General features: G+C 40.5%; 2 protein-coding genes across 3 annotated transcripts; both read left to right on the top strand.

Annotated features, from left to right (window-relative positions):
• Positions 1-5,121: 5,121 nt before the first annotated feature.
• On the top strand, positions 5,122-5,658 carry RB195_013551 (uncharacterized protein; the record flags this gene model as incomplete). Of its 2 annotated transcripts, none has more annotated exons than XM_064203429.1 (1): positions 5,122-5,658. In XM_064203429.1, one exon carries the CDS (start codon positions 5,122-5,124, stop codon positions 5,656-5,658), a length of 537 nt encoding a protein of 178 aa, XP_064059310.1. The 2 variants fall into 2 exon arrangements, with proteins under 2 accessions (XP_064059310.1, XP_064059311.1); XM_064203430.1 differs by having other exon boundaries at positions 5,134-5,658.
• Positions 5,659-5,718: 60 nt separating this feature from the next.
• RB195_013550 (uncharacterized protein) lies at positions 5,719-15,292 on the top strand (the record flags this gene model as incomplete). Its single annotated transcript, XM_064203428.1, has 15 exons — positions 5,719-5,803; positions 10,091-10,161; positions 11,064-11,106; positions 11,405-11,510; positions 11,565-11,677; positions 12,006-12,103; positions 12,202-12,295; positions 12,348-12,475; positions 12,845-12,961; positions 13,025-13,165; positions 13,954-14,002; positions 14,059-14,170; positions 14,248-14,365; positions 14,970-15,116; positions 15,203-15,292. The coding sequence occupies 15 exons, from the start codon at positions 5,719-5,721 to the stop codon at positions 15,290-15,292; spliced, it is 1,512 nt and encodes a 503-aa protein (XP_064059309.1).
• Positions 15,293-15,868: the final 576 nt, after the last annotated feature.

Raw genomic sequence — 15,868 nt, 5'->3', positions numbered from 1 at the left:
ATTTTTCTTCAAAGAACTTCGCAAAAAAAAAACTTTATAGTCTGTAGGTGGTCTTTCTCTTGTTATCTTTTATTAAGGCTACCACTATTATTACTGTCATTTATTATTATTTGCCTTTATCTGGTAAAACTTTGTTGTCGTGGAATTGTGTTGCATATACATAAATCTCACTCGATTTATTTCCCTTTCCTTAAAAGAGGATGCCACCTCCATCATGAAATAAGGCTCACACAATACTGATACGAAAATTAACAAAAATTAAACCAACATAAAAAAACCATTGACACCATCTTGTCAAAACGCCATAAAGCCGGGAGCAACTGCGCTCGAAACAACGCGGGTGGACCGTAGAGGTTAGGATCGAGGGGGGACCCGCCCATTGTTCCACACTTTGGCCCGACATACTGACAGAAAAGAAAGGAGAAGAAAACCATGACTACGTAATCAACGTTTCACTCGTTTCTGTACAACAATCGTCCGAAGCTTCAACGTTTAACCGGAATGATTATTCTACAGAATTGTTACCAGAATTGATTAGTTTTGTTTGAAATTAGCTGATATTTAACAGCCAAAGCATCAGTCCAAAACAGTTGTTAAAATAGGTCGTAAATTTATTTTTGAGGTACGGTTTCTTCAAATCTCAACGTTATATCAGTTTAGAAACAGCGTTACTAATGCTAATTTCTCCTTCCCACGCGTCGCGTCAACCTGGTCCTAGAATTCTTACGGAGAAAGAAATACGTAGGTTCTTTCCCACTGATTTGCTTGAGAAAATCAAAGCTATCAATGAGTTATCCTCTCAAACGCCTTATCACATTCCAGAAAACATTCAAACGTGAGGCAAACTCAAAGAAAAACACATCGGCCGGTGCTTTGCAAAATTTGCAAAATCTGTTAACGTAACAGATCACCATGTACCACAACCATGTGTCACAAGGATTTTTATAAGGGGCCTAACGGACCGCCCCGATTCCAAGGACAGTCGAAAATGCGAACTAGTCGAAGACGAAATTTTCGAAGAAAAGACTGTGTGAATCCTTCCGAAAATCATCCACTTTTTGCTTTGCAATTTCTAGAGAAATTGATGCCGGATAGCACCCCAAAACCATTGATGCGATAGTTAGAGCCGGAGCTCCGACCGCCTTCATTTTTGGACAATTACTTTTGGTTGGTTCGGTAAGGGATTCTTATCAGTTGAGCTGGACCCCATGAGCTACAACACTGTCGGAATTCTTTGAAGTGGGCAAAAATTAATTTTGAAAATACCATTCGAAAATAAATGAGCTGCTGATTTCAAATATACTTCGAGAATTTACTTTTGACAAATGTGTGGCCTGAAAACGGGCAAAGTTTTGTCAAGTCCCGTTAATTACTTTAACACCTCCGCAATCCTGCTATTGGCATATCTCGCGGATACATCTCCATGGAAGGAAGGGGTGCTCATAGGATTTCCGCTTATTTCCCAAAATTGGACAAAATGTTTATTACATCCGTAATCAGGGGGTTATTTAGAGCATTTTGGTACCCCACATCATATGTTGATTCGAAATTTCCATTTTCTTCAGAAATTGACGAAAGTGGTCCATCGAAGATTAACGAAAAGCCATACTTTCCAAGCTGAGAAAAATCTCCTTGGAAATTTCTCAGCAAACAACTTCCACTTGACAATAGTTTATATTGTAAGCTTCTAGCTTTGAAAATGCCTAGTTTTTCCAGTGTCAAACTTACAACACTATTCTATTTCGTTATTTGGTCCAATTTTTGAGCAGCTGTCAACAGCTTAGAATGAACACTAAAGTCTCGCGATTCGGTACTTGCCTAGAACTCTTCTTCCTTTACGAGAAGTGAATTAGGCGGTAACATTGGATGACAGCTGGTCATGGTTTTCGAGTGACCAAATTGGAGAAAATTTCGTCTGTCTTCACAAAACAGAAATTTTTGCAGTCTCTATGAATTCTTTCAGTACCTCAAATAGCCAGTTCTTCTCACAAAAAGGCGCTCTTTTGAATGATGTTGAGTTCACTTTCATTTACAAACTTCAAAATTTCAACACTGACTCCGCCCTCTTATAGAGCAGGCGGTATTCTATAGCTGGAATGGTTATCGCGGCCCAGGCACGGTCTGCCAGGCATCTCACACTTTCCATAGGTGACTCCTCTGACGATTCGGCGTCACAGAGAGACAATAATGTTTGAACATAAATGAACAATAACAACATTTCTATACAGTTCTTATTAGGCTCCCTCCACCTGAGAAGGGTCCGGCTCCTCCTATGCCCAAAACACTCACTTACAAGTTATTATTAATAGTTAGTTGTACGCAGACCGTGAACGACGCATAGTTAGCTAATTATACTCGCAAATGGACAACAGCTGAGGATCGCATTAGGAACATGCACATGCATTAATTTGTTGTTCATTTTATTCTCTTATTTATTTACACGTTTCTAACTCGGACTGAAACCCAAAGCGAAGTCAGGAAAGCTTTTAAAAGGACGAAATAATAAGTGAAATTTTAAAGGATTCTTTAACTAAAAGGCTAACACCTCTTTTTTCACATTCAGGCTACTATCCAAAAAGCCAAACAAAGCATCATTAATGAAGTTTTGCATGGTTAATGTACCTCACTTCGGAACGTAAGTTGTCGCAACTGTTGATGCTCGTTCTTGATATGAAAATGACGCCAAGATGAGATCAATGAGAATTATAAAGTTGAAAATTATTACTTCGAACTATCAATAGAAATGAAAAGTTAAAAACGATATATAGCCAGATACGAATGTGTAGTCAGTTTATAGAATCCTCGGAAAATTTTCAACCAGCTATTAGCGAATGAACGTCCCACATCCCCATTCCCTCGGATCTATCTTCAGTCGCTCACTTCACTATATTGTAGGTCTCTTCGGCTATTTCTAGTGCTTCAATGGAACAAACGCCTAAGAGAACATTTACTGTGTCCTAAGAGTGTTATTTATCGGCAAATCTATTCCACAACATCATACAAATAAATCCCATAATTGTAGTGACGCTCTAATAAATCCATGAACTTGAATGTTAAAAGAAGCCTGAACCTAAGAATGAAGCCGTAAATTGAAGTGAAGTATCTTTAGGGATTCTCAAATCTCCTAAGCGAAAGATGGAACACCAAAGAGCTGTTTTCTGGAAGAAATAAAAATACCTCTCGGCGAGAAAAGTGATCGAAAAAAGCCTCATTAGAAACGAGAATGAGGAAAGTGGTTTTAAAGTTCGAACGTAGAAACGAGAATGAGGAAAGTGGTTATAAAGTTCGAACCTGTTTTCGAATCGGAAGTTTTATCTAACAGTGCTCGGTATCAAAATTTCAAAATAAAAGCATTAGATGGAGAGAAAAAAATTTGTTGCAACAATGTTTTTGCACTAGCAGAGAGACTGATAGGTAAACATGTGCTCACCTTAAGCGTATTGTGTAAAATTTTCAGATTAAGAGTTTAATGATGCATGAACACTTACCATGTTTCACCCAAACCTATATATATCTCGCAGGAAACGTTGGTCGCAATTATTAGACATTTTTCCATCTTTTACTACAATTACCATGTAATTTCTCATTTTTTCCCTTGCTGCAGCTAAAGAGAATTTCTATTCATGACAAATGGATGAAATAACTATTTTCTCGGGAAATGTGAACGAATCTCTTAAAAAAGCAGGAAAGCATCTTCCACTGTAGTCCAATGAAAACGTATCAAACTGTAACGTTGTGGACATGATTGTGATTTACTTGCAGTTTAGTGGGACCCTAAACGTTAGTGCTTTACTACATAGATCACACTATGAAGCGAAGAAAAAATTGAACAGAAAGTGAGGAACTGAATGTATCTGATGCAAGTGAAAAAAGGAATTCTGCTCCGAATGCTCCTTCTATGTCCAATATTTGCGGTAAGCGCTCGCGACGATGTTATTGTTATGAAGCAGCGGAATAATGGCGACCAATTTTTGTTGTTCGGTCACACATATTCAGAAAACATGACCTAGAAATTTAACCTGATGAAGGGGCTTTAAACCTTCGACCACCTTGCTACTGTTTAAAATAGTGCGCAGCCTGCTTCTCTACTGTTATATGGTAGAGTCAAAACGACATGAAGCAAGGTCAGTTGCGTAAGCGATTGCGTTCGAAGCGGTGCGGTGGAGCGTAGCGGTTAGGACCGAGTGAGAAACCTTGCTACCACCGTTTATTGCTACAGTTTGCGATGTCACCACCTCAATTCGAACTGCCATCTCTACCGCGTCGAGCGCAACCTCTCACGCGACTGGACCGTGCTTCATGTCGGTTTGACCCGACTGTACATCGACCAACGAGTTATTAATCCTTGAAGTATTTTCTGGAGGTCAAGGCAACTGTTAGGACAAACGATTTGGAGTCTACACATTTCGGGTAAAATTTAGGTGGGAACACTCAGCGGCGCATTTATTTCTCGAATCTCGTATTTTTTCATAAACAGTTTAATCAATCAGGCCTCTGAAGCCTTAGCATTTGTTTTAGAGGATCTATGATATGTAAACTAAAGTAGTAAGAGAAAAAAAAGTAAGTTAAAGCTTCGAGAAATATGGGCGCCGCTGAGTGCCCGCCAACTACATTTTCCTCCACATTTCTTCACAACGCTCATTTGTGTAGTAAACGACAGCTGATAGAATTCACTGAGACATTGTTGCGTGCTTCATCATAGCGAAAATCTGAGCAAGGAGATTTGTAATACAATAGAAACATAGTTCAACGACCTCGGAGCAATAGAATGCTTGTTTCGCCTCGAGCAGAATTAAATCATGTCGACGTGCACATGTTGCGGACCACTTTTACTACTACACCACGTCCGATCACCACCCTTTGATCTTTGATTGATTAAAGAGAGCGTATCGTCAAATCGGCGTGTTATGGAAACCCCAGGGAAAACGTAAAGTTCGGATTGTAGATTACAGAAACAAGCGTGGCTCTGCTCTTCCCCTAATCGTCGTAAAAAACAAACAGCGCGTAAGACAGCGTTGTTTCCTACGAAATCGGTTGCAACGCACCACCTTTTCGCCCGCGTCCAGTAGCGAACGGTCGAAGATTGATGAGGTCTCCCACCAGCTTATTCAAATAGAACCTATGAATAGGCTGATGAGGGAACAGGAGCGTGTACAAGGGATACGTGTTCTAAGTTATCAACATCCTCTAATCGTCGACCTTTTTTTACGACGACTAAGGGAGGAAGAGCGGAGCCACGCTGGCTTTCGAATCTACAACCCGAACTCACGGTCACGGTTCTCCCGTAGTTTCCGTACTCATCTATCTCGTGATACCCTGCCTTTAAGAAAAAAGGATGTATTCTGTGGAGTGTACATGACTTGCGAGGCCAACTGCTTCATTATACCATTTCATCGGCTTAGGAAGTATAGAGCGCTGGTTTGCCCTCGGGAGACTACTGGACCTTCAACATTCAGTCCTCTTAGCGTCCACGACGTGCCACAACTCATCCTACCAGGCATCCTTGACCTCTCTTCTACTGAAACAAGGAAAGAAAGGCAGATAACTCCAGGAGGAGACAGGGACTTCCATTGGAAGTTAACCTTTTTTGTCATTGGCAAGCAACCGAAGAGGAAGACAACTGTGCTCGAATGTCGAATGGAGCGCGCCATAGCGTGATGCAAAAAAAGCTAGGATTTTTCGCGCTCCGCTCCTAGTCATACAGTGATTCCTAGCTCAATGTCTTCCTCGGAATCCGCTACACCAAATATGTCTGGGGTTGAATCTGACTATTCGTATGACTCACGCGAGGGTCCATCATCAGGTAGGAGAATTAGATTTTACGCCTTAAGTTCTTATTTTGTTTATTAGGTTGTACTATAAGTTTTTTCTTCACGATCATCAACACTTTAGTTCACAACAGCCTGAGTCCTAGCCTAAAAGAATCAACAATATATCGCAAGACCAAGACTACTGACTATCCTGTTGATTATATTGTTAATTGGAATATCTTTCTTGTTGAATAAGAAAAACAAATGTCGGAAAAGTAGGAAATAAACTCATGGAAGAACCTAATACTTATTTATTTTCACTACTATGAGATGGTATTCATGCAATTCCTGTTGTGTGGATTCCGCATCTAATATTTAAAAGGTTCGACGGTACCTGTGCCGAAGAACGTTTGCGTTAGTGCTCGAATCGTCGCATAGCTGCGGCAAGGAGGCAAGGAGGTCCTCAGGTGAAAGGAGTCTGGCTCAAAGGGTGCGGCTCAGCTGATGAGGATCCCTCCGCGGACCGTATACAAGTGAAAGGGTCCCTTCGCCGTTTGCCCAAGAATGAATGGGGTCGCGTGTATGGGGTTTCCGTTGGTTTTTCTCAAATAATAAGCTCGTTTAGCGACCGTTCGTAAGAAAAGCAGCAGAACAATGCGAAACTTTCCTTACGAATTCAGAATCTAGATAGACGGATTGTCGTTGCTTCAAACCTGTACGAATAATGAAAGAAAGCGCGTAGCGTTGTCTTCGTCGCCAATTCGGGAGCGAGAGATTGCTTCATCGACGAATTTAACCATAATCTAAGCTTTTTTAATGCTTCGTATAGGATGGATGCAAACAGTTGCATCCTCGGGTAAACTGATTTCCCTGCCGCTCGTGACTCATCCATCTATTTCCTGAATTTGTAAAGAGTATTTGCGTTTTAGCTGTTGCAGTCGCTCTCGAGAGCTTCCTTTAAAACCCTTCGCATCGACGAAGTCAATCTGCTAGAATCAAGGATTTAACGACAAATCTGAGTATATCAATAAAAGTTAGGTCACATAATTAGAACTCAAGCACTGGCAAACGTAGGAACTCCTAATTCGGAATGAGCGGCACTAGCAGTGGAGTGCACGGAAATGAAAACCTATACTTATTTTTGCAATCGACCCTTAGATTTATTCCCTTCGCCGTCAGTGCGGAAGACTATCCCTCGATGTCCCCCGACTGTCGATCAATCCCGCTGCTCTTTGATTCTGGATCAAACCCTTATTCTCGAATTCACATGTTTCTTTTTGTGTTCCGAGTCCAATTTCAGGTGAGAAGAATAGCCACTTCGAAGAAATTAGGGGGAATTAGGTACTGGGTAATCTACTATCAACATCAAAGTGAGTATCGTTTGAGCATGCAAGTTTTGTCGTTTTGATTCCATTGAATCGTACGGACTTGGTGAAGCTCGAAAAAAGTGTTTGCTCACGAATGAATCTAACTAGAGAATTACGATGAGACTAACCTCGTCACCTGTTCAAATGATCGGATTGCTGAGCGTAAATCTCAGTCCTTTTCATGTGTTTCATTCCTTCCAAGTGGCAATCGTGCACACTAACCCCTGTCTCCAGGGTCCTATAAGCACTTTTATGGAATTTGATTGGAAAAGCATTGAGAACTGTCCTCACAGCCAGTAAGGAAACGCCAAGACCTAAGGGTAAAATGTAGTTGGAGGTCACTCAGTGGCACCGTCATTTCTGGAAGTAAATAACTGGTTGGGACCTCAAGATCTATAGCCGGGTCAAAACGACACGAATCACGAGTGCAGTTGCGGTGCGTTTGCGTAGGAGCTAAACGCCGCGGTACATGCAGCAGTCGGAACCGTCGCAAACTGCAGCGATGGATATTGGCGGCAAAGGTTTCGCCACGCCCCAAGCCGCTACGCTTCACCGAAGCGCCTCGAGAGAAGTCGCGTACGCAATTGCGTACGTCCTCCATGTCGTTTTGACCCTACTATACGTATTAGTCTAAGAGGATCTATGACATGTAAACTGAAGTCACCAGGAGAAAAAAGTAAGATAGAGCGTCCAGAAATAAGGGCGCCACTGAGTGCCTCCTTCCCCCACTCAACTATATTTTCCAGACCCTATTTTGGGGAATATGTGATCGTACGAATTTCCTCAAGAAACCCCCACCGTTGTAGCCTCTACAAGGTGAAACTAGTATCCAGCTCGGTAAAAAATCCGCAATTGTCGTGCCGCATTCCGTCGTGCTCCCAACGGATGTACAGAAAACATCTGCGCGGTGGGACCTTCGATCACCTCCTGCCAATCCGAGCTGAACCCACGAGCTACGTCGCTATGAGGCGCTCGTCGATATTTTTGTGTTTTTGGGAACCACATCGCTTTGCCTGCAACTCCTTACACCATATTCCACTATTAATGAAGTAGTTTTAACGGTCATGCTAAGGTATTTGGGGGGAGGGGGGGGGGGTACTCAGTACTGCTCTAGTCGAACTGTACTCTAACTGCATCTGGAGGCAAAAAAGGTGTTCCCAGAGCACAATAACCGTCCTTGACTGTCAAACGCTGATTGTGGAGTAACCACCTCTCAGACTATTTCTGATTCTTTTTCCTCCTTTAAAGTACTAGACGGTATGGCTTAGCTATTCACTTCCAATAAGCTTCTTTGGAACGTTTGGTAAAGTTAAAGCAGTAGTTCCACCTCTATCTTCCTCTTTTCTCTTTGTAACTTTAACCCACAGTGTTGAGTGCAGTTTAATTGATTTTCTTGAGCTGTAGCCAAGATTGGTGTTGATCGTCTCCACGAAACGATACGATGGAGCGTAGCGGTTAGGATCGAGTGGAGAGCCTTGCTAAGACCTCTCATCGCTGCAGTTCGCAACGGTCGCATCTCCATTCTAACCGCAGTCTTCACGGTGGCGCTTGGAACACAGCAGTTTATGCCACTGGTCCGTCCAACATGTTGTTTTGACCCGAAAATACCTTCTACCTCACTACAGAAATCAAAGTCGTGGTTATGAATGGATGGAAGATGAGCATTAAAAAGCGGACTTCAAACGATGTCAACAGTGGAAAATCGAGAACCTCACACGTTGGTCGTGTTTTACGTAAGTAATGGGTAATCCTATCGCAAAGATTCAGCTGTTATTGCAACCATACTTCTGTTAAATCGAGTTACTGCGGACCATGCGTTCATGATTTGATTGTAATAATGCAAGTAATCGGTAACACTCGAAAAATAGAATAGAAACTATAGGAGAAAAAAAGAAGGGACTTTAATGAACTTATCGGCGCCACTGCACTATCGATTATCGTCCTATCGATCGATGGACTGACAGGCCCTGCTGAAGAGCCACATTGATTCCAAATCAACCTGAATTGCGGTCGTGATGGGAAATACATTGATTGAATCGAACTATAGAGCTGAGCGGGATATGTACCGTACCATTTTGGGCACAACCGTTTATGCAATTGAACAACAGGTCAGGTTCTTTTGACACCATTGTAGTGCGCCAGGCTGAACGATACGTTCGACCGTTTTCTCCCTACCTCTCAGTCCTGTCTCAGTCGAAAGCGCATTGCGGCAGCAAACAAATATTCTGTGAACCAACCTATATTCACACTTTAGAACACAATCATCATCAAGACTGAATGGAGTGGAACATCTGTGAATATAATTGTACCTACTCCTCCTATGTACCTGGATTCATGGTTTGGCTATTTTGTTCCAATGCAGATTTTTTCCAGTCGTCATTTTTCGAATAAAATGTAGTCGGGGAAGGAGATGCGGCTACTCATTGGCGCCCTTATTTCTCGAAGTTCATAATTAAATCAGTCGGGGCCCTAAGGCGTAAGCATTAGTCTTGGAGGATATATGACATGTGACTTAAAGTTAATAAGAGAAAAAAGTAAGTTGGAGCGTCGAGAAACAAGGACGCCACTGAGTGCAAGACCCCCTCTCCAACTACATTTCCCCCTTTTTTGTCTATTTTTGAACTTATGCCTCCTTTTAATGAATTATGAGGCTCTTCAACGAGTTCTTCAACGAACGGGACTCTTACAACGAGTTCGATTTCAGCGCACCATCCTTGTGCACGCGCCGCATCTTCGGCGCCATTTTTTTACGGCAATAAGGAAAATATGAACGGAATCGCTTTCCTCCCAATAATCTACGACCCCGTATAGGCATAACCAATCTGAACCCCCCACCACCCCAGATTCGTGGGGTGATGCCTTTAACACTTATTCTGGGACTAGAATCTAGGAAATGATACTGGTTATATTAAATAATTTCATAGTTCCTACAAAAATTCATTTAGACAGCCGTTTTAAACAAAACCGTTTCAGGCTACTATGTTTTCGAGTTCGATGATGAGCCCAAGCGTCACATGAGTAGAAGAGATTTCGTATTTGATATGGTGAGCTATTTCTCGGCATAGAATTGTACTCTTGAGATAAAGTTTTGGCTACATATCTTGCTATAACCGCTACCTCTAGGATCTTTTTGCATTATTTTGCGTTATTTGCTTGCGGAACATATTGTATGATTGCATAGATTCTTGCATTACTTACACAGATGGTATTGAAATGTATTGCGTAGTCAAACTCCTCTATTTTTATAAACTTTTTTTGCATGCCGTGAAAAGTGTATAGTGTCTTGTTTCCCGTTATTAGGAAACATTGTTCAAATAAGTCGATTTTACTCAAGGGAATCTTCTTCAAATTGAGTGCGAACAAGTGCATTTCCCGCCTGTAATGAATAAGTCGATTTTACTCAAGGGAATCTTCTTCAAATTGAGTGCGAACAAGTGCATTTCCCGCCTGTAATGAATAAGTCGATTTTACTCAAGGGAATCTTCTTCAAATTGAGTGCGAACAAGTGCATTTCCCGCCTGTAATGATATTTGGGAAGGTGTGAGTGTTGGGACTGCACAAAAAAAAAATTCCGGACGTTTATTTGGATCATGCTTTTGCTCCCAGAGCAGTCAAAAGGTGCTTTGGCAGATTTCGAAATGGAGTTTTCTTTTTGTAAGATCAACCCCTCTCTAGATGAACTTTCGACATTGATGATAATATTGTGAGTAAATTAGTGGAAGAAATCACAAGGATTACAACTGAGAAGATTTCTGAAAGGTTGAAAATGGATACTATTCATCTACATTTATTGAGTGTACATTTCCTAAAGTTTCACCTGTTGAAATTTATCACTGGATCAGCCTCGAACTTATGCAGTCATCCAAGATCATAACGGACATTGACATTTTAGCTCCTATTGTTCGAATTTCCGCTCATTTTAACATCTTCACGTCAATATTTACAGGTTTCGGCCATGAAGGAATGGGACTACTACAAGGAACGTGAAGGTACGTTTACTCTCTTGTCATTTTTACTGAACTCCGAAAATGAGATGTATTTCGACGGATAACTGTGCCAGCATATTTTGCATTGGGTTATAGCGTTTGCTCTATCTTGGCTACAAAGAAACAATCTCGCTTCTTTGAGGTCTCACAAAAAGACTTAACCATTATTTCACAACCAAGTGAATTGTGACAGGTGACGGTTCAACACATGTTTATAGATTTAGATTTTTTGACAGAATTAATTCATATTTTTCGCCGCTGTCTAGTATGTGCTTTTTTTTTTCTGCTCTTCCGTTTTTAGCTCTACAGAAGCGCTTAGGCGATAAACACCTAGAGGACGATTCTGTCCCCAGCGAGCGTCTCGAAATTCGACACAAAGACTTACCGTCGAAATTCAGAAAGCAAAGGTAACCATAGCTATTTATGGTCCATTCACTGAATCACACGGTTTCATTTTGTAGTTCTCTCGACTTTCTACAACGCTGTGTTGCAAAAAATGTTCTTGCTGGTAGAAAACATTCTGTGGGACCGCTTTTGCCGTTGCAGCAGTATATGATTCCACTTGTACTCTATGGTATGTGTGGAACCTACATCTACTTAATATCATTTTTGTTGGTCATTACCACGAATGAAAGAAAAGGTCCAGGCTCCAAAAAAAAAACGTCGTGAGTTGTTCTTTATAAAGTACGGGGATGATTTGTGAATTACTTCAAGATGAACAAATTGCACGCATAGGTATATCTCTGGAAGTGGTGTCTATAAAAGAACAGTTTTCAGTGACAGTGGATCACTTAGATTTTACTTAGCTCGAAAAGCGTAAATTCTGCGTGAGGTATTGTATTCAAGGCGGAGTTTAGATGTACCTTAACCTCAGAACTTTGAATATTAGCTCTTCTTTTCAGAGATTAGCTTCTTGGCAATGGGTCCAGAAGGATCTGGAAAGACGAGTGGATATTTACTACCGTTAGTGAATAAACTTGTGGAGTTTAAGGAGATCGAGGTTCGTTCTTTAAATTAAGTTCATTCTTTTTTCTCCCCTTATCTCTTTCTGCATTCCGTTGTGTTCTTCAGTCCTCTGATTTTGGACTGCTTTTTAAGGCGCGCGGTCGAAGAGGTCCTCTTGCACTGATAATAACGTATACTGAGAGCAAACTGAAACACATCAAGAATCTCTGTAGTTCCTTCTGTGCTGGTAGTTTTATAATTTTTAGAATATCTTATACATCTGAAAACTTTTGTTACAGGCACTCCTTTAACCAAGCTGTTTATGACGGAGGAGGACGTCGATGTTATGACTCCATCTCCTAATACTGTTATTGATTTGTTATGCGCAACACCACGCACTATGATTAACGTTGTGCAAAAATTTCAGGTAAATCTGCTAGCTCTCACTCATTTTTATCTGTGACTAGTGTTCAGATTCGGAGTATTCTTACTAGTGCACAAAAATCTTCCACTGTTCACTGTTCAACTCATATCACGAGCTGTCTTATCCCATTTCCTTTTTTTTTCCAAACTCATCTCTTCACAATAGACGAATACCATGTATGCTGAGAAAGGGCCATTTTCTTGTTTTTTCTTCATATTTTAGACCATAGATTAGTGAATTTACGTGTATGCTTTGATTCATCGGTAGTTCTTATGCATGATTTTTTAGAAACCCAGGAATATTTGTTTTCTTTTCGGTTCCTTAGAAATATCTATTCAATGTGTTCAAAAGCATGGTACCAAGGATTTTCAGATATCGCCGAAGCACTTGAAGTTTGTTGTGGTCGAAGAATTTCACTATTGCACAAGGGATTCTGATTATAAGGAGGATCTGACTGCATTAACAGGTCTCCTCAACAAAAATGTCTCGGTAGTTTTATTCTACGACTAATTGATAGGTGTTATCATGGTACTTCTATTGGTTTCGTTTCAGCCAGCTTACATGTTTATTTCTCTTCTCATCTCACCACAAAAGCTGTTTGACAAGAATTTCATGAAGGAAGTGGCCCGGTGCAAGCTTGTCAAGCTCATTGCACCACCAGGAGTCGACCATATCAAAATACTAACTATTCCGGTCAGTTTTGCGGTGTGGGATCTTATGAAACAGTTTCTATCAGTTATTTATTGCGTAATTGTAAAATATTAAAGTTATTTCCCATTGTTTGGCGAGGGCAACATTGATTTCATGAAATGATGTTTGTACTTCACCTTCTTTTGCAGACTCGACTCATACCTGATGTGAATGAGGTACTAAGTCTAAGACTAGGGCTGTGAAAAGAGTCTTATTCCTAGTGGTGCGTTATGCAACATGTATTTTGATAGAGGGGATGAGCTGACCTGGTTTTTTTTTATTAGGTGTCGTAGTAGTCGAAGACAAGATCAGGAAACTATGTTTTTACAACAGTAGAGCTTCCATGAAAAGTTGCACTCAGGAGATACCATAAAGCCCGACAAGCTTCACATTAAGTCGCATAGACCCGATTATAGCCATAACTGTTTCTCGTTGTGCCGTTTCTGTATGAAATCTGTACCTGAGACTGAGGAGATGGTGAATTCTCCTAGCGTTTGTTAAATTTCTACTTTCTGTGCGCCATGTAGATAGATTTCCAAGTTGATACGCTTCTTTACAGTTCAAATGGCTCCCAAACGGTTTTGTTCAATTACCTCAGTGTTTTTGTTCGTCGCTGCCCTTGTCGACCTAACGCTTTTATGGGCATCTTGTATGCTTCACTTTGTATTATATTTGATTTCTCAGTCGCATTGTATGTGTGTCCATGCAGAAGGAAGACTATTAGATGTTATTTCTGGGACTAATACCATTATTAGATGTGCTTAATTGTGGTTTATCCATGTACTTTGCAGTGCAGATCAACATGGTGCCATTTTGAGTGGACGCTAAGCTTTTTAGCAGGTATGACAGAACAACTCAGTTCTCCCGAACTTTATTCGTGCGTCTTCGAATTTTAGGTGACGGTGTAGCTCCAAGGAAAACAGTAGTGCTGGCGAACGATCCATGGGTGGTTCATACTCTGACACTTCGCCTCACATTAAATGACGTTCCCAGCATATATTTGACCCAGTGAGTATAATAGGACAACGCACAAATAAACCTTTGCTGAGCGTCATTCATTCATTGTACTATGTGTTTCATTCTAGCAAAGATAGTCTGCTTGAAGCTGAAGAAGCAATTCGATTGTGGCGTACTGAAGAATGCCGGGTGATTGTTGCCGACTATAAATCTTTAAGCGAACTAGACTACGGTTTTGTGGAGACGGTGTGTTACAATTCCAGTAGTTTTTAGTGCATATCTATAAAATTACATCTTTTATATCCTTCATATCCTTTTTAATGTGTATCCCTTTTACGTTATTTAGCATAATTTTTGAAGTTGAAAGTAGAGCAGAGGAGCAGAGTAAAACGAGTAAATGTGAGAGACGCTGATCGTTATGTTCTTTTTTCAGCCTAAACGTTCTTATCAACATCATTTTATTATAAAGAAAATAGCAAGAGATGATTTTTCGGAGCAAATTCTAAAGAACTTCTGCGCTACTTTTAAAAGTGGTTTGGGTGCGCACTCTTTGCGTTTGTGCGAATTGATCAATCTAGCGTCGTTGAGACATTCTTGAGGGTTGGAGATACACTGTTTGCATGGGAAATCGTACTTATATCACGTCGCCTAAGTTTAAGGAAAGGTCGTGTCCAGAATATGTAGCTTTGATCTGAAAAGGTGTAAAACAAAAGACTGTAACCTAAATAAAACAGTACTCTTTCTCAATCTCGCGCATATTCTTACTCTTTCATACCCTAAATCGCAATCCCTACGCTTTAACGTTTCCTATTAAGACTTCCTTAGTGCATATTATTTCCTTGTTTTCCAGTGTATTTTATTCGAGCTGCCTAATGATGATTTTTGTTCGTATCAAAAGCGTATTGTCGAGCTGTCTGCCAAGTTGAATCATCGAAGGCGGATCATAATTATGGTTAATTTGGAACTTGATTTGAAGAATACGAGTGCTGTAATAAATGTGAGTTAATAGAATGAATACTTTTTTGGTCAGTTTCGTAATGTGAGAAAAAATGTATTCGATTTTCTTCATTCTTTGTTTTTCAGTTTATGAAGGACTTTAAGCAACCATATCCCAACTTTCTTGAAGTCATGGAGAAAAATTACATAGTGACTAGATCGAGTGGTTATGCATGAACTGCGTGAACTGAATCTTCGAATTAGTCTCTTTAATTCAAGACTAATCTCTAGAATGTGCTCGAGTTCAGTTAGTGACTCGTCCCTGTTTCATTTTTCCCTTGTGGAATTGTTTGGTTAAATCCAGAATGGAGCACAGATCCACAAATGTTTCCATGTTGTGGATCGCTTCTGCATCCACAACAGTTGGTTTTGAAATTTGATTCGAATTTTATTGTATAATTCGTTATTTTGTTTGTGGTTATTGTATTATGTGATGTACTTTTCTGAGTTCCTTCGTTTTTGTTTTCTTTTTGAACTGCCTCGTCTCCATGGTTTCGACGCTCCAAATTGTACTATAAATTGTTCAATTGTCCGAAGCTCTTCTAGATCTCCACCTTGCCTTGTTTGCACCTGTTCTTTCCAGCACATTTTCTCCATGCTTGATAAAGCAATTACTGTTATGTTAAGTAGTGATCTGTTCTCTACAGCTGTGAAACTTCAGGTTTCCCCTCATTCTAGCAGCGGTATTCTTAGATCAACAGTGATAGAAAAAATGAACTTTTACTCTGGCTCACGATTAGAAAGCTTCATTGG

The sequence above is a fragment of the Necator americanus genome, chromosome V (genome assembly GCF_031761385.1).
Source record: "Necator americanus strain Aroian chromosome V, whole genome shotgun sequence".
NCBI lineage: Eukaryota > Metazoa > Nematoda > Chromadorea > Rhabditida > Ancylostomatidae > Necator > Necator americanus.
The sequence above is the reverse complement of the archived record's forward strand: the minus strand, read 5'-3'. Positions and strand labels throughout refer to the sequence as shown.